Source organism: Monodelphis domestica, chromosome 4 (genome assembly GCF_027887165.1).
Source record: "Monodelphis domestica isolate mMonDom1 chromosome 4, mMonDom1.pri, whole genome shotgun sequence".
Taxonomy (NCBI): Eukaryota; Metazoa; Chordata; class Mammalia; order Didelphimorphia; family Didelphidae; genus Monodelphis; species Monodelphis domestica.
Window position 1 is genome coordinate 347015915 of NC_077230.1, and position 18873 is coordinate 347034787.

Sequence of the window (18873 nt, forward strand, 5' to 3'; positions counted from 1 at the left end):
TAATCTCATCAAGAGAAAACTTGCCCGACCCTTTTAGGTACCTAACATCCCATCGTATCAATTCTAAAAACAGGCCTGGCTCAAAGAACTCCTTGCCTTATTATAAACATGGGTCCAAGTACTTTCATTGTTTAGCAAGGAGTTTTCTCCCCTAAAGCAGTCTTAAGTACGGGTGGAGTAGGGGTCCTCCCATAGCAAGGATTTTTCTCCTCTAAAGCAGTCTTAAGTACAGGTGGAGTAGAGGTCCTCCCATTTCTGATCCTGGCGAGTTCTCACATCAAAATGGGGAATGTTTCTCAGTAGGGAATTTGTTCCAATTAAGAATTCCCTGATGGGGAAATTTTTAACATTCACAAGTCTGAGAGATTTCAAGATTTACATGTCTAAGCTTTATCATCCTTTTAAGAGAATTCCAAAGAACTCATTTTATGCTCCATACCAAGCTGTTTACAAAAGAAAAGGTACCTTAGATATTGTCAGATTGTCAGCTAGTCAGCTCTAGCAGGAATCCTAGAGTTAATTTAGCATCAATAGTTTCTTTGGTTTGATGGAGAGGCTGAGGTCAAACAAGGGTCAGAAACTTGTTTAAGGTCACTTAGGGAATTAATTGCAGAGCCCAAAACTCGAACTCATGTTTTCAGACTCTCAGGCCAGGGTATTTTATTTCTGGGTTATAATAAAACAGAGAAATCCTTTTAAAATTAGTTCCCTGTAGTGACCTAGACCTCTGGTTTGTATGAACTACTCAATACTTATATTCCTTCAGAGTGCTTTCAGAAACACATTTTTTTCATCTTATCCTCATTCATTTAGCAAATATGTTTTAAGCATCTACTATACACAAGGAAGGCACCTTAGCCCCATGAACTAGACTAAATAAGTATTTTTTTAATAGGACCTGTGATTCATTAATACAAGGAACTCAACGAGGAAACTATCTTCTAATGCAAATCTGCACCCACGCCTGAACTTTTACTAGTCTTAGAATGCTTGAGACATTGACATACCTCTGGTCACACAATTGATACATACTTGTATGTGATGTAGAGAGAACAAAGGACTTCAGTCCTCAGATTTTTCCTGGGTATTTAAAAAATATATCTTTTTTGATATTACCTGTATTTCCCAATGTATTTCTCTCCAACCTCCCTTACATAGGGCAATACCTTTTTTTTTTTTGCAATACCTTATTTTTTTTTATTTTTAAAAAAGAAAGGGAAAAGAGTTTAATATATTTTGAAAAGTTTGACATACTATTCATGGTTCTATGTCCATGGTGGGAAGAGGTATCTTTTTATATCTCATCTTTGGGGCCATACTTGGTTATTATGATATTGCATATTTTTTAAAAAAACTCTTGTTCTTTTATTTATTTTATAATTGTATACTGTTTTCCTGACTCTGCTTACTTTGCTTGATCTCAGGCCATATGTTTTCCTATGCTTTTCTACTAATATGGGGCTTACTCCAACCCCTCTATCTGAGGGCAGACTTGTTATAAGCCCCAACCATCTCCAACCCTATCTGGATTTCCTGGGTCTATGACAACTATACCGAACTCTATCTTTTTAGCTGGGTTTATTATTCCCATTTTATAGATGAGAAAATTGAAGCCCAGTGAAAGACTTTGACTTCTTAGGATCGTTGTATTAGAAAGGACATCAGCTATCATCCTCCCACTCCTAATTTTACAAATGAGGAAACTGAGTACCAGGAACATTGTGACAGTGTCATACAGGTAGTGTCAGAGACAGAATTTGAACACGGATTCGTTGACTCTAAAGCTAGTGCTCTTTCCAAAGTACCACATAAAGTGGTAGAGTGAACTAGTGGTACAACTGGGTATCAAAAGCAGGTCTCTTACCTTTTAATAAGAATTATTTCCCTTATGCCATCTTGCGCATTTGTTTCTAATATGGCTTCATCTGCTTTATCCATGCATGTTCTTGGTTCAGCTGCTATTAGGAGGTAGTATGCTTTATGTCCACTAATGTGAAATCTTCTTTTTTTGTCCCCATACAGGATACACAGCAGGAACACCCTACAAGGTCCCACCCACCCAGAGTAACAATGCACCACCTCCCTACTCTCCATCACCTAATCCTTACCAAACGGCTATGTACCCTATTCGAAGTGCCTATCCCCAGCAGAACCTGTATGCCCAGGTATGGGGGATTCAGGTTCTACTTTCTCTCCCAGGTGGGCACCTACATACTGGTGGGAGGAGAGATATGAGGTGGTCCATGGAGACCTATTTCTTCTCAGAAATGTCTGCCTTCCTGAGTCCCTTAATATTCCATTAGTGTTTTTTTCCTTAGCTTAAGAGTCATTTCCACTCTTCTGTACTCTTAAATGTAAAGTCCTTAAAGGAGAGATAATCACTTCTTCACATAGATCATAGAATGGTACAGAAATATAGGGAGGTAAAGAGAGAGACAGAGAATGTTAGAATGTTAGAAAAGACAAAATCTTCGAATGGGATAGAAGGATATTATAGAATACTGGAAAGATCTTAAAACAGTATCAAGTATGGGTGAAGAACCTTAGAACTTTGAATTTTAACATATGGCATGATAAAACTAGAAGGACTCTCAAAAAAGGATGCTCAACTGGGACAGCTGGGTAGCTCAGTGGATTGAAAGCCAAGGCCAGAGATGGGAGGTCTTGGGTTCAAATCTAGCCTCAGACACATCCCAGCTGTGTGAACCTGGGCAAGTCACTTAACCCCCATTGCCTAGCCCTGACTGCTCTTCTGCCTTGGAACCAATACATAGTATTGATTCTGAGACAGAAGGTAAGGATTAGAAAAAAAAAAGATGCTCAACAGAAAATTAGTTGAAAAGGATCTTAGAATGTTAAATGTAAGAGGTGGAAGGGACCTTAGTAAATAGAATATTTGAATGTCAGAAGTAAAAGAGATCTTCTAACAGAATGTTAGAATTTAAATAGACATTAGACTATTAAATGTCAGAACTAGAAGGACCTTAAGACTTAGAATGTGAAAGAAACCCCTGAGATCTCTTAGTACAACTCCTTCATTTGGAGGGGGGATTGAGTCCAGAGATGGAAAATAGCTTGCTCAAAACTACAAAGTGAGGTAGACCCAGAGCCAGGACTGGAACCCAGATTTCCTGAACAATAAGAATAATAGCCAGCATATATATAGCACTTAAAAGTTTGCAAAGTGCTTTATAAATATTATCTCATTTTATCCTCACAACCCTGGGAAGTAGATGCTCTTAGTATCTCTGTTTTACAGAAGGAGGAAACTGAGGCAACCAAGTTAAGTGACTTAATCAGAATCATCTAGCTAGTAAGTGTCTGAGGTTGGATTTAAACTCTGGTTTTTCTAACTCTAGGTCTAGTGCTCTATCTACTGTGCCACCTTTCACATTTTACAGCTATAATCTTGATATAAATCTAACCAGGTTTCCTTTCCTCTCTTCCTCAAGACCAACACCTGAAGAAATTTGTTTCATGTTGATTTGTATTTCTCTAGGGAGCATATTATACCCAGCCCGTGTATGCCGCCCAGCCCCATGTTATCCACCACACTACTGTCGTCCAGCCCAACAGCATTCCATCAGCTATCTACCCAGCACCTGTGGCTGCTCCCAGGACCAATGGGGTAGCGATGGGCATGGTTGCTGGAACCACCATGGCTATGTCAGCAGGTGAGCAATGTTTTTGCCATTCCAAGGTAGGGAGACAGAAAGAGGCATAAAATTTCTTCTGTTGATAAATCCACTCTACAAATAATTAATCTTCAACCCAAGTAAGTACAGTTCTACCTTTTAAAGGGTTTTTCCATTGGAGTAAATATTGCCCTTATCTACTTAGGCCTTATAAAATGCAAATTTCCCCAGAGAGGGGCTAGATCCCAAGCCAGGTGATTTAGAATTGGAAAGGACCTTAAAGGGGTCACCTAGTATAAATTTCTCATTTTATAGTTAATTAAATCAAAGTCCATTGAAGAGAAAGGACTTGCCCCAGATCACAGAGGTAGTAGATGGCAGAAAGGAGGGACTATTTCCTTTTATCTTTATATCCCCATATTTGTTGAGTTGAATTGCCTCAACTTTCTTTCCATCTAGTCACTAGAAATAATTAAATTATTCTCTTTGGTGTCTTAATTACAAAAGTGAATGACCTTTTCTCAACCCTTGAACCTCTTGACTTTTCCTCAGCTCTTTCAACACTGTTGACCAAACTTTCTTTGCCTAAATTCCTCTATTGGACTATATAATGCTACTTGCTCCTTATTGTCCTCTTCTTTGTCTCTGTTCTATCTCAGTTATCTTATACCCTCCTTGACAGGTTCATCATTTACCTTTCACCACCTAATATTATTGACTTTGGAGATATGGTCCTGATTTTCCTTTTCCTCTTTTCCTAAACTCTTTCTCCCTTTTTGGTATCTGATCCACTTCTTTGAATTCAATGATGACTCCCATATTCTTTGTATATAGTCCTAATCTTCTAGACTCCCAGCCAATAATCCCCAGTTGTCTGCTAGGCATTTCTATCTGGTATCTCCACTGATATCTCCAAACCAACAGGTCCAAAATGGGATCTAACCATATATGGTAGAATTTTGTTCTTCTCATTGATAAAGAAGAAATAGGATTTTTCACTACCCTCCCTCCTGCCAAATCTACCTTTTTTCCAAAGGTAACTCTTTCTGTTGAGGATATTATTCCCCTCCTTGTCTTCCAGCCTCACAATCTAAGTATCATCCTTGACTCTTTTTTTCTCCCTTTCCCCTACATCTAGTTACTTACTTCCACAAGATTTCTAGTACCTGTCACCTTCTCTCCGGTCATACAATTATCACCCTAGTTCAAGTCTTCATTACCTCTCATCTGGCATATTATAATAGGCTCTTAATTGGTCTCCCTATTTCCAATTTCTTTCCTTTCCAATCAGTCCTCTATACAACTGCCAAAAATAATTTCCTGAAGGCAAGACCTGATCCTGTCACTGTTTTACTCAGAAAGCTTTGTAACTTTCTATCACCTCTAGGATAAAATACAGATTCCACAGTATAGCTACAGTCTTTCTTTATAGCCTTGTATTGGATTGTCCCGACTGTCTTCATTCTCTGTGTATTCCAGCCAAATTGAACTACTACCTGTTTCCAAAACTTTACCTTCCCCCTCCCACCTCTTGGCATTTTCATAGACCATCCTCCATAATTGGAATGCATGCCCTCATTGCCTTGTATTTCATGGATCCTTTCCTTTTCATGTTCAGCTCAGGAACCATCTTCTCTTTAAAATCCTCCTTTCTTCTCCCTTTGCCCTCAGTGCTCTCTCCCTCCTCAAATTATCTTGTATTGTACTTATATTCACATTTTGTATTTTTCAAATAGAATATAAGCTCTCTAGGGCAGGGATGACTTTGTGGTCTCAGCATTGAGCACAGTGTCTTGTAGCGGACATTTGTGGTACAAAAGACTTTTTCTTTACTGGAGACTGTGTAGCACTAGTATTGTTGTCTCCATTTGACAGACGAATAAACTGAGATTTAGAAAGATGAAATAATTTGCTTATGGTCACTCAACTAATTAAGGTCAAAGCTGGAACACTACGAAAAGATTTGATCCCTTTTCTTTGGTCTACCAGGTACCCTGTTAACTACCCCACAACACACTGCAATCGGAGCTCATCCCGTCTCCGTGCCAACATACCGGGCCCAAGGGACGCCCACGTACAGCTATGTACCTCCACACTGGTAAACTTCAGCAGCCAATTCACGTGAGTAGAAATCTTAGCAGGGCTAGGTGACATTTGGGGGAAGCAGGCCTACAGATTTTATCCCATCCTGTAGCATGGGTGCTCCTTTCTTGACCCTTGTCTGAGTATTTTTCTTATTTGGAGATGGGGATGTTCAATGTTATGGGGATGTTAATTTATTGCTAGGGATGTTGCAAATAAGAACAGCCAGGGATGTTAATATAGGAATGTTAAGTGGGGGGAACTCCGTGTAACTGTTTGGACCTGCTCAATAGATAACTGCTGGAGACAGATGTAAAAAAACCTCTCTTTAATAAATATTGGAAAAGGTTTGAGGAAAGGTAAGGAAAGGTAATGAAGGTTGAGGATTAGGATCCCTAAAACTAACAGGGCCTAAGCTTTTACCTACTTCCCTCTAGTTCACGAGAACTAGCTTCTTGCTCAGGTTAACCCGAGCCTTTTTATCACTCCTTAATCTATACTAATTCCCAGATCTAGTCTACATATACTATGCTAAATTGTAATCCTCTTATTTATAATAAAGTTTACTGTCTCTATTAATTTCTCTCAGCTTTGACTCAATCTCTCTGTTAACTGCCAGCCCTTCCAGGCCTAGCTAGGCTTTTTGGCCTAAGCAGGCTTCTGGGCCTACACAGGTCTCAAAAATGACTGCTGCTGTCTCCAGCCACACAGAGGAAAAACACAGATTCTTTCTGTCTCCTTAGATCTCTTTCAACTTTAAATCAGTTCAGTTATTTACTTCTCTGCCCAATGCCAGCCCTTCTGGGCCTAGCTAGGCTTTTCAACCTAAGTAGGCCTCAAAATGGCTTGGCCCTCTCAGCTGCCACACAGGAAAAACTGCCTCTCTCATTCTCTTTTCTGTTGATTTCCCCCACAGACTTATTCCAGAAATTCTAACCTATTCTCCTCCTTCACCTGCCACTGGGTTTTTTCAGTGTTCCAGGGAGCAGAAACACCAGCCTTCTCCTAAGGAAAAAAAACCTCTCGGATACCCCCTGCTGTGCAGGTCGGCAGTTGGGAAACCAACTGACTGGCTACCCAGAATTTCAACAGGCCCCCTTCCCAAGATTCTCTCTGGCCTTAAAGAAACCTTACCCACTATTCTTCACCCTGTCCTTAGCTACTAAGATCCCATTTACTTCAAATGGTCCTCATTAGCCCTATGGCTTAATTCATCCTAATAGGGATGTATGAGTAGTAGCAGCAGCAAAAGGGATTTTGTCCTAAACTTTAACCTATTCCAGAGCCCTCTTGCTTTCATAGAATGCCAGAGTTCATTAGAACATGTTAAAACTATGAAGTTATAAAATTCAACACAATATTCAACAAATATTCATGAAGTGCCTGCTATAATGAAAGAGAACCTAGAAAATTGAATGTCAATAGGCTAGTGATGGTGAACCTATGGCACAGTTGCCAAAGTTGGCATACAGAGCACTCCCTGTGGGCATGTGGCTGCCCCCCCTCCAACCCCCCCCCCAGTTTGTTACTAGAAAGGTAGAGGGATTCTGGCAGAGCTCCTCTCCACTGTGCCTCTCTCACCCCTTTGCCCAGCAGCCAATGGGAATGCACAGGGGGTAAGTTGAGTGGCTCACAGATGGCAGAGCTGGAGGGGAACAGAGAGCTCAGGCCACTCCCCTCCCTCTCTCTACATTCACTAAGGACATTCCTCACTTCACCTGTCCAGCAGCCCAATGGGAGTGCTCTCCCTCTCCTGTGTGGGATACCGGGGGGGATGGGTGGCAGGAGACATGCAGCATGGGAGGGGCATGGCATACGGTCTCTAAAAGGTTTGCCATCACTGGCTTAGGCCAATCTCATTCAAGTTCTTATTTTACTAGGGAAGAGAGAGGAAATGGACTTGCCAAAGACACTGACATTCCACCTCCTCCCCCCCTCCCCCCGCCCCCTCCCCTCATCATTTTCATGGCAGAACTGGAAAATGGAATCCAGGTTTTCTGACTCCTAGCCCATGGCTAGGGATAAATGGGAATTAAGAGCAAAGACAAAAGCAACTTCCTTTGTGTTTTGTAGCTAAAGCAATCCAGATCTTGGAGTCCTCAGTGGTTGTGTAATCTAGCCTTACCTTAATAGGCCTTTCACTGGCAGTGCCTCCTCATAAATCATAGTCCAGCCTTTACCTTGAGGGTTGGAGAGCTCCTTCAATTTAGAAGGAGCTGATTTCACTGTAAAACAGCAGTTACCCTTTGAATAGTTCTTTCTGTTGGACTGACACCTGCCTCCCTGTGACTTCTGCTAAGTTTGTATGGCTTGGTTCCTGTCCAGTTGAATTACATTCTCCAAACTTAGCCTTAAAGTTCCAGATTGGGAAGTCTGGGGTTTCCCCGAAAGTTCCTCAGTGGGTAAAAAGGGCAGGGCAAGCAGTGGTGTAGGCAAGGCAGGGCCATGTGCAACCTATGTGTTAAGACACGAGATGATTCATAGTAGTTAATGGAGCCAATCAGAAACTATGATCCTAGCTCAGATTTCTATAATGCTTTACAGTTTATAAAATACTTTGATCACAGCAATTGAAATGAGAACAAGGGGGCAGTTGGGTAGCTCAGTGGATTGAGAGCTACACCAAGAAATGGGTTAAAATTTGGCCTCAGACACTTCCCAGCTGTGTGACCCTGGGCAAGTCACTTGACCCCCATTGCCTAGCCCTTACCACTCTTCTGCCTTGGAGCCAATACACAGTATTGACTCCAAGATGAAAGATAAGGGTTTAAAAAATGTTTTCAATTTAAAAAATAAAAAGAAATGAGAACAAATGAATGAAAAATCATATAGTAAGTGCTTGTCCTGTGCCAAGTGCTGAGGATACAGATAAATAAGACAACACACTTCAGGACCTTGAAAGAGGGAGTCAAAACACTGAGGGTAGTAATGGTCAGAGAGCTATGATTTGGTCTGGGGAGTCAGGGGGATGCTGAGAAGAGCAGTTGGGAGCAATGGCAGTAATAGAATGGGGGGCCAGAAGAGAAGGGCAACTAGTCAGAGGCAGGACAGGTGCAAGAAGCAGGCCCACATGGAGCATGGAACCAGTTGGGACCCCTGAGATGTAGAGGGCCAGGTGACAAGTGTACCTACCAAAAGCCTGGCAGCACGAGCCATGGGCAGAAGTGCCAGCACCCCACGGCCTTGTCTGTGACCCAGAGGGCCTTTTTTTTACCTGAATGTGCTTCAGTAGCTCCCCTTCTGTGACCCTACTTACTATTCCCCTTTGCTTCTCTCTTGTTTCCACAGATTGGGAGTCAGACATGGTATGCAACAACTCGTCTTACACCCGGTGCTGGCATGATTCCAGACCAGCGCCATGCTCGTCTGCAAGAACAACCACTGAAAAGTGCCAGGGTCACTTTATGCATCCTTTAGTGTTTGGGGTTTTTCTTTTTCTTTCTTTTTTTTTTGGGAAAAAGCTGCATTTTCTGATCTTCTCCCTCTTCCCTGGGCCCCTTCTGCCAGTCCACTTCCCATCGCATCCCCCAGATGACAACCCTCACTCTGACCCTGGCCAGTGGTCCCAGTCTCTTTAGTCTTCTCATTTCTAGGCCCAAGCGTTCAGTTTCGGGGTGGCATACCCTCTGCTGGTGTTTTGTTTTGAGTCGTTCAGACAGCGACTGGGTCGGTTTGTTTGTTCCTTGTAGCGAGAATGGTGCGTGGTATGGCGAGTGGTCTCCATTCTGGTTTGACTTCCTTCTCTTTGTTCTTTTGGGGAGCGGGGGGAGTGATATCAGTTGTTGACTCTTCCATACCACGATACACGAAACTCTCGTCTTCCAGAGAGCTGTCATGACCAATCATAATCCATCATCTAAGGCCAGCCCATCGATAGGAGTCCCAAACTCGGGGGAATGTTAGCCGTGGCATACGTTAGATTTAGGACATAGAAAGGCTTTGGATTTGTTCCTTGTGAAAGGTCGGACTGCTTTTTGAATAGAGGAATGGGGTGGGAGGGTGGGGGGAGGGGAAGGGGACAGGAATGGTCTTGGAGGCCAAGGGATGGAAAGAAAGGAGGTGTCATGCCTGGAAACTGGCATAGGATTTGCCGCTTTGTTGTAATAGGTCTCATTGCCAGACTTTCTAGGTATTAGAACCTTCTAGGTTCTTTTGGTGACCAGAACTTGAAGGGACTGTCAGACCTGGGTACTGGATCTTCTGATTACCAGACCTTAAGGGTATCAGACATCCCAAGTACTGGACCATCTGGGTGTCAGACCTTCTGATTGATTGCACTGTGTCATAACCAGGCAGTTCCTTTGAGGGCAACTGAGCGTGCAACAGCCTCGGATGAGACAGTATGGATAGAAAAGAAACACAGGGATCTCAAGTCATGCATCAGGATGTCTGCTTTCCAGGACCTGCCATTTCCTGGGTGGTAGAGGAAGTCGCCAGGCCCAAGCACCCAGAGAGAGCCCAGGAAATCCATCATCCTGAGCTGACCTCCCTAGGAGAGGTGAGGTATGGGATCAGTTTTAAGGCAGGTGTAGTGGCATCCTCTGATGGAGACTATGCCACCGCTGCTTGGTGGGACACTCTCTGGCATGTCAGGGCAGGCACAGCCAAGTAGATTAGGACCAGAGCACCGGAAGTCCTTACTGCCCAGCACCAGGTCCTAGATGCTGCTAACGCTATTTTGTTCATTGAAGAAGTGTTTGAGTAACATTTGAGGTACTTCCAGGGAAAGGACTATGGGGGCAGTAAGGAAAATAGGGTGAAATAGGGATCATGGAGCAATAGCAATAAATATTTCCTAAACTCCTGGAGCTGGAAGGGACCATTTTGTCCAACCCCTTCCTTTTACAGATGAAAAAACCAAGACCCATAGTGGGGAACTGACTTGCCCTAGGTCACACAGCAAGTGAAGCTACCTAAAGAAGGGGCCAACATGATGAGAGCTGGACAGCAAGTGGGCATAAAGCAATAAAGGCAAACAACCAGAGGGAGGAGGACACAGCAGAGGAAGAAGCATCCTTGGGAAATAACACAGGAGGCACATAGCAGGTCACACTCCTAAAGGCCAAGCCTTTCAGGAGAGGGTGAAAGGAAGGGAGCAGGGCTCCCAGTGGGGCCAGAAAAGTGTGGCACCTCAACATGGCCTAGATTTAAGCATCCTCTGGGTGCTGTAGGACCAAATATCCTTTAAGCCGGGCTAGGAAAACAAAATGGAGATTGTACTCAGAGGAGGAGGAGGACATGCTGAGAAAGGGAGATAGATTACCATCTGAGGTCCCAGGACCCTGTCCCAGGACATAATCCTGAAAAGCAACTCGAGTTGGGACCACTGGGCCAGATACTGGCCAAAGCCTTGGAAAAGGTGAGGGAAAAGGTGCCCTCCCTGTATTGTTTGCGGGCAAAAGGGGAAGTCTTAACATTTCCCTGGACCATTGGATGAAATGGACTTGTAAGAAAATCTTACAGCTTCCAACTGGGCTTTCAGTAACTATTTGGTGGTGTTCAGTGTCGGGTAAGAAAAAGAAGGAATGAAAAGAGAAACCGACCCTTACAGAGTGTACATCTTATTCCATTCTTTAAATAATGGCTTTCCTTAGAAAATTAAGCCAATTCAAATTTGTTTTCAGTCCCCTCAGAACAAAAATAGACTCAAAACTGGAAGGGCACTTGGGTCATCTTCCATACAAAGCAAAATTTCTCCTTCAAGCCTCCTCACAAAGGAGGTCATCCTAGCCTTTGTTTTGTACCTGATATAGAAAAGCAATGGTCATGATTTTTAAAGTCATTGATTGCTTAGTATTTCAGTGACACAATGATTTCCATGGCACTTGGTTATAACCCTTCTATACTTATCCATCCATTGAGATTCTTGGCTATGTCCTTCTCTGATATCTCCATAGAGGATACACCTGCCACACCAGAAGCTTCCTTTGGGCCTTTTCATATTTCTTGTGTCCTGGCACAGCACTCATTCAGGCTCTCCCATCTGTTGTCCCTTTCTTGCTTCATGGGGGGAAAAGTCATTATCGAAAGTGGTTTTTAAAATAGATAATTTCAGAAATTTCAGAAGTAACAAAGATACACATACATATATTTACATATATAGTATACACCTGATGGTGTTTTGGGCTATGCCTCAATTTGTTTTTAAAATAAACAACTTCCAGTGTTAACCCACATAGTTTTACAAAGACACCCACCCTATTTTGGTTTTATAAATCTTGATTTATGGATCTCTAACATCGCCTTAAATAATCCTTGGATGGAGCTATGATCTCAGCAATGCTGCTAACCCCTTCTATTTCTTCTTATCCCCTGCAATTCTCAATTCTTTCTGTAAATTTTCCATAATGGTTCCATCCAGTACAATGAGGGACTTCCCCAAGTTCTTTTAATATTTTGTGGATACCAGTAGACATCACACGTTATTGCCACCAAATCAAAAACAAAAAAGATGCCTCCCATATTTATGGCACCAGACAAAGACTTCACGGTATTTTCTCTTCCAATATTGGATTTGTTCCACCCTAAAACTAGAAGAAGGGCAGGAAAAGAGTGATTATCTCCATTTCACACAGGAAGAAGAGGCCCACAGAAAGGAAAGGACTTGTCTAAAGTCACACAGTTAATTTATGGCAGAGCCAAGACAGGTACTGCAGTCTTCAGCACCATGCTGCCTCAGTTTTCCTGAAGTCCATGTGGGAAAAGAGTGAGGAAGTGAGGTAAAGAGATTTCAGAAGTTTTATGCTCAGACCATATTTCTATCAGCATCGATGGTAAAAGAAAGGAAGCTAATTGACCTTGTAGCTCTGAAAACTGCATTGTTTTAGAGGCCTTCAGCGTGTGTCTAGGAGGGTGTTTGTGATGGAGAATGCTTATAGGTATGATGACGTATTCTGTTCCTTAACCAGAGGTATCCTTGCCCTTGGACTCTGAAACCCAGGGCCTGATTGAATCACAGAGAAGTCACAAAAAATTCAAAACCAGACCCCAACTACAAGCAAGTTAGCCCAGGGTTGGCCAAGAAGGACTAGTTTCATATGGCCTCAGTTGTTAGTACCTCTGAGTAAAAAGATCTTGGCCACTTGGGGAAGAAACATAAGAGAGAAAGAAAGTGAGAGAGAAAAAACAACAACTGTCTAGTTGAACAATTTGATGTGTATGTTGGCAGGAATGATTAAGAGTCAGGGATGTTAGGAGGAGAGAGCACTGGTAGGGACTGTATCTTTGGGGGCTCCCTTGCTTGGCTGTCTTCACCTTAGTTTGGAGGTAACTATTAGTAGGTCACATTTCTGAAGGGAAATATTAGTACTTACTTGGTGCTTTATATATGTTATATCATTTAATCCTCTCAACAATTCTACAAGATCAACAGTGCAAGTATTATGGTCCCCATTTTACAGATGTGGAAACTGAGACCAAGAGAGGGGAATCAATTTGCCCAACGTAACAGAGCTGGCTCTGGAAACCCAATTTTGTGCTAGTAACAGAGCTAGCACTGGAAACCCAAATCTGAATGCCCAGGCCAGGAACCCAAATTGTCTTGCAACATATTTCTACCACCATTACCCTTAGGAGACACTCACACTCAGGCAAATGTATAGGATGATAAGCTTGGATAGAATTCAATATTCTAAAGTTAGAGAAGGCCTTAGAGACAAGTCTTCTAGTCTAAGGGTTCTTAACCGTGAGTAAAGCCAATGGACCCCTATTCAAAGTTATGTTTTTAAATGCATAAAATATGTAAGATTGTGAAGAGAACCAATCATTGAAATGTAGTTGTCTCAGGTACTTCCTAGCTGTTTGAGTCTGGACTAGTTACTTAACCCAGATTGCCTCACCTGTGTCCTTCTTGTCTTAGAATTGATACTAAGTTAGGAGGCTACGGGTTTAAAAGAAAAATGCCATTATCAAAATTTTTCAAAAAACAAGTTCATGTATCTTAGGTCAAGAATGTTTGAAGGAATTCAACCCCTCAAGAAGCAAACCTTTTGATTTAAGGTTAGAGAAAGGATGTCCACAACATTTAGCCAGCCACTAATATGAAAGGAAGAAAATTGAGTTTGTATGTCAGAGATGAAAGTGGCCCTAGAGCCCTGAGTGTGAAAGTCAGAAGTCCATTTAGAATGAAACAGAGAAGGTCTGAATTAGAAAGGGATCTAAGGAAATAGAATATTAGAATAGAATACAGTTAACCTGGAGAAAGACTTCAGGGATGGAGCAATTCTACCTCCTCGTTCAAAGAGGAAGAAATTGAGATTCGTAGGAGAAAGTCACTTGTCCCATGTTGCACTGAGTTGGTGTCTGAGCTGGAATTAAAAAAGCAGGCCTCCTGATTCTTGGAAGAGGACTCCTTTCCCTGCTGCACAGTGGGAATGTGCACCAGGATGAGCCAGAGAAGCAGTGAGTGGGGAGGCCTGTTAGAGGCTAGTTGCACCTCCCATCCCCAGGCAAGTAAATTTAAAAATATTTATCAAACACCCAAGATGACACAACCCCTACTGTTATGAAGTTTGCATTTGGATGGGGAAAAAGACATACACAAATAACTCAGACACCTGAGTGTCTGAGGAAGAGTAAGATGAGGCAGAAGACAAACCCCATTTGACTTGGTACAGTACAACAGCACAGCTCATTTTCTTCATTGTAAGGAGTCTGGGACACTTGCCCTCTCCACCCTCACCCCCACCCCTCACCCATAAGGGAGAAAGGAAGAGATTACCTTGTATTTTGGCCCCACAATGAAAGGTAGGAAGGACCTTAGGTCAATGTCAAAGCTGAGAGGGGCCATAAAGATCACCTAGGCCTCACCACATCCCACCACCATATTTTATAGGGGATAGATTTCATTGTGATATGAGGGAAAACAACAGTCAGGGCAATGGGCCACTGGAGGCCTTTGAGCAGAAGCTGCTTACTGCTTAATGGCAATATTGAGGGCATTCCTATCCAAATACAAGTGAAAATATTGTGAACTCCCCTTAGTTCTATGATTTTCCAAAACCTTGAGTTATAACTCTTCAGATAGCAAAGAACAGTGATTGATGGACACGATCCTGCTCTGGGGGTCTGGCCGCAAAAGCATTAAGTGGTTGCCCTCAGCCTTGGGCTCCTTTGCTAAGTGGGAGATGGGAGCATCATGTAGTGGAAAGGAACCCAAGTTCAAGTTTGATCTTTCACATTGAATGATGGCAAGAGCACTAGAATTGGAAGTAGGAGAACTGGTTTTGCATCTCATGTCTAATTTCTAACTATGTGACTTGGGCTGAGTTGCTTTGTAGACCTGGACATCCTATGTTAACTTACCCAACTGCCTAGCCCTGTGCTGTCCAGCACATTGGAGAGTACTAGATTGGGAGTCAGAAGATCTGGCTTTGCATCCTACCATGTGACTGTGGGCAAGGCAAGTCAGGCCCTCTTTCTGGGCCTTTGTCTTTCCCCATTTGTCATAGAGGGATAGTAATACTTGCACTACCTACCTCATAGAGTTGTGAGGAAAGCACTTTGTAAACCTTAAAACACCCTGGCAATGGGAGCCATTATCAAAAAGAGGAGGCCAATCTTCCTATACCTGTGCCTGCTTCTTGATAGGTAATGAACAGGACTTACAAAACACAATGACCATTTCCCAGATCCTTACTGTAAGCAGGCAGTGAAAGAGATGCTAAGTTCAGCAAAGACTTGGGTGGACCATCCCTTCAGACTTGCAATCCTTTAGGTGATGCTTTAAGGGAGGTGATGATGGGAGCCTAGAGTGTTAGTGATTTAATTTGTTTAACAATGCTGCTGCCGCCATAGGGTCTCGGATAGCTTTGTTCTCTGTTCCAAACTGCAATAAGGCCTTGAACCAAATATTACCATGGAAGCGTGACCCCAGAAAGAACCCCGAGTAGACAAATCTTAACTTGCATTTTATTACCGAGCATAATCTCATAAGCTTCCCTTTTCATGATAACTGAGAAACTCATCAGCCCAGCTCTAGTTTTCTGATATCAGCATTTCCCAAGAGGTTGGAAGATGAGGATGAGAAGACTTGGTCATTATAGAGTCAGGACTCCAAGGATAAGGGCACTGTCATTCCAGCATTAGCTATGTGCCTTAGGGGAGGTACTTTCCCTCCCTTGGGTCTTAGTTGCTTCATCTGTAAAAATAGGGTATTGAAGTAGCTGATCTAAGGTTCCTTCCAGCTCTACCATTCTTTGATTCTCTTTATGATAGGGTTGGGGTGGGATGGGGGTAAAGTGATCACCATTTCTAGAAACACCAAAGGCTTTAGGTTGACCAAACAACATGACCTAGAGAGTAGTCAGGGCCGTGTTAGAACTTTAAATGTGCTTGACTATCCCAGTATTTACAGCTTTGTTGACCTATTTAAATATTTCGTGTAGAATTAGATGACCCCTATGATTTTTTAAGAACTAGGTGGGACCAGATATTATGATAACGATCACTTAACCATCTCACCCCATTTAACAGAAGAGGGAACAACCAGCCCCTGTTCACATAGCAAGTCTGGCTGAAGTCAAGATATGAGGCCAAGCCTCCAACTTCCCAGTCTATAGAGATCCCCCTCCCCTCATTCTACCTTACAAATCATGGTGTAGCTAGAAGCAGAGATTATAGGTGGTGATCTCTGGCAAGACCTTTTCCCTCCCAAACAATAGTTTGCTTCTTCCTCTGTAAAATAAAGAAGTTAGACTCAAATGATCTCTACGGTCCCTTTGGACTCCAAATTCAATGTTTTATGAAGGCTCTGAGGTTTCTCTAGTACAAGGACTTCTACAGAAAGTGGCAGATAAGGGTCTCTAAGATTCCCATGGCTTGTGGCACCTTGGGGCTCCAAGTTTTGACTTTGGAGAAGAATGTCAAAGCTGCACCTCCCCATCTTGAGAAAGTGCTCCCGGTGGGGAGTGGGGCAGTGTCTGAGTAGACCAGCAGAGAAGAGCCCAAGCATCTCTCTCAGAAAGGTGATGGGGGGAAGATTAGGGAGGAGGAAACTTACACACCACACAGTCAAATGTAGGCACAGCTGCCTGGGGAGATGGTGGCCTGGTTGTTTGTCTCCTTTATCCCTTCTTAAGGGTTGTGAAACTCTTGAAATAGTAGTTCCTGTTTCTATGGCTATAGCTAACAAAAAGCATTTTCCTAACAAAATCTCTAGGAAGTAGCCAATCCAAGGCTTATTAACCCTATTTTATAGAGTAAGGAGACTGAAGTCCAGAAAAGGGTCAGTGTCTTACTCAAAACCTGCATCTAGTAAAAAAGCTGGGACTTGAAGAGAAATCTCCTGATCTGTGGTCCAGATTTCTTCTTTATACCCTGCTTCCTCACTAAATTGTTTTTGAGTTTGGCAGATTGATACTCCTTCGGTCCACAAACTTATCTGTTAGGTTCTTGTAGTCTTTCCTCAGTTTCATCACGTGTTACCTCTGCAATGTGCTATTGGGTCCTGACGACTTTTTAGTTCCACCCAAGAAAAAGGCCAGCTGAAGAGGGAGCAAATGAATCTAGCATTTGGGCTGGAGCCAGGGCAGGTAGTCCAGGAGAGTGGTGCAGGTCATGGAATCTGGCTCTGGCAGCATCTTTCAAGTGGAAGCGCTAGCCTTCTAGGATGGTGAGTACTCTGCCTGGAACATTGGTGAGGCCCATGTTCTTTCCATGTCAGCTCCCAACAGCAGCTATAGCTTATGTTTGGAGAGATTGAATAATACCATAACCAGTGGCTTGGCAAGGACACCATCACCCACTAACCGTTCCCTACCCCGCGACGTGCACAAGGGGAAGTAATGATATCATCCTCCCATCACCAGGGGTTCAGTTGAGGATATCCTTGGTTTGCCACAGTCATATAGGCCTAATTGGGCGCAGAGAACATTTCCCCCTACCTAGAATGGTGATCCGTGACATCTGGAGGCCTGTGTATTGCCTGGTTCTTATTCTCGTACAGATCGACCACATGGTTTGCGAAGGGAGCGGAATGGATCTAACATGGCTTCTCAGTAGCACCCTTTGTATCTCCCAACCTCGTCCAACATCAGCATTCAATCCGTAGCTCATCCCAGGGGATATGCATTCCTATGATATTTAACCTTTTGGGGGGTATATGATTTTGTATTTTCTAAATTAATTTTAATCTTCAGGTTGGATCCCAATTTTCAGATTTTATTGGGACCCACACACAAAGAGAAAACCTATTTTAAAAAACCACCTTTGACCAATGTCTTCCAAACTCGATCCAAGGACTTTAATGTATTTTAGAGACACAGCCTGGAGTTTTTAAGAATATGGCAGCCCTGCAGCCCCAGCTTGTGTGTATGAAATGTCAATCTGACTTGGTTTGTTTGGGTTTCTGTTTCTGTTATTGTTTTCTTTGTTTTTGAAGATCAGCGTGATCTCCCAGACAGATTTAAGCCAAGAATTTGTAACTGTATGATACTCACTGTAAGATGTAGAACATTCAATAACTATTAAAATGTTTCCCAAAAACACTGGCCCAGGTGGCCAAGCTTAGCAACTTTTCTGAGGGGTTGGGGGAAGGGGAGGGTAGGTCACATAAGTACACATGTGGGAAACGGATGACCAATTGGGAGTTGAATGGAAAGGATGGTAGTATCCTTCCTGCTACTGCTCCCTTCCTTCAATCTGCAATCCTAAGAGCACTTATCAGGAAGGATCCCAAAGGGTCCTGCTCTTGGGAAGCAGCCCTCCCTCCACATTATCACTGACATCAGTCTTTGGGGAAAAACATAAAACCCCACTACTCATTACACAGGCTAACCCTGTCACACCACTCCTTTTCCTCAGCAGCAAGCACCCAAGTCAGAAGTGGATTTCAAAAGAGTTTACTAGCAGGGGAAAGAGTAAGGCTAACTTTCATTTCTATAGTGCTAATGTGATTTAATTAAAAGCCCATGATGGGGGAAGCTGGGTGGCCCAGTGGATTGAGACTGGAGGTTCTGGTTTCAAATTTGACCTCAGCCACTTCCCAGCTGCGTGACCCTGGGCAAGTCACTCAGCCCCCATTGCCTAGCCCTGACCACTCTTCTGCCTTGGAACCAATACACAGTATTGACTCCAAGACGGAAGGTAAGGGTTTAAAAAAAAAAAAAGCAGCAGCAGCCCGGGAGGCAGGGAGTACACAGAGGAGCATCTTTTTAGA

General features: G+C 43.0%; 1 protein-coding gene across 5 annotated transcripts in view; it reads left to right on the plus strand.

The window, feature by feature from the left end:
- The window catches only part of FAM168A (family with sequence similarity 168 member A), a 213300-nt gene extending 195100 nt beyond the window's left edge, over window positions 1-18200 (plus strand). For all 5 annotated transcript variants that reach the window (XM_056795003.1, XM_056795005.1, XM_007491011.3 and 2 more), the window contains 4 exons: window positions 2023-2165; window positions 3500-3674; window positions 5625-5756; window positions 9006-18200. In XM_056795003.1, coding sequence (XP_056650981.1) covers window positions 2023-2165; window positions 3500-3674; window positions 5625-5737 — 431 coding nt within the window. In that variant the 3' untranslated portion in view covers window positions 5738-5756; window positions 9006-18200. The remainder of the gene's footprint in view (window positions 1-2022; window positions 2166-3499; window positions 3675-5624; window positions 5757-9005) is intronic.
- Window positions 18201-18873: the final 673 nt, after the last annotated feature.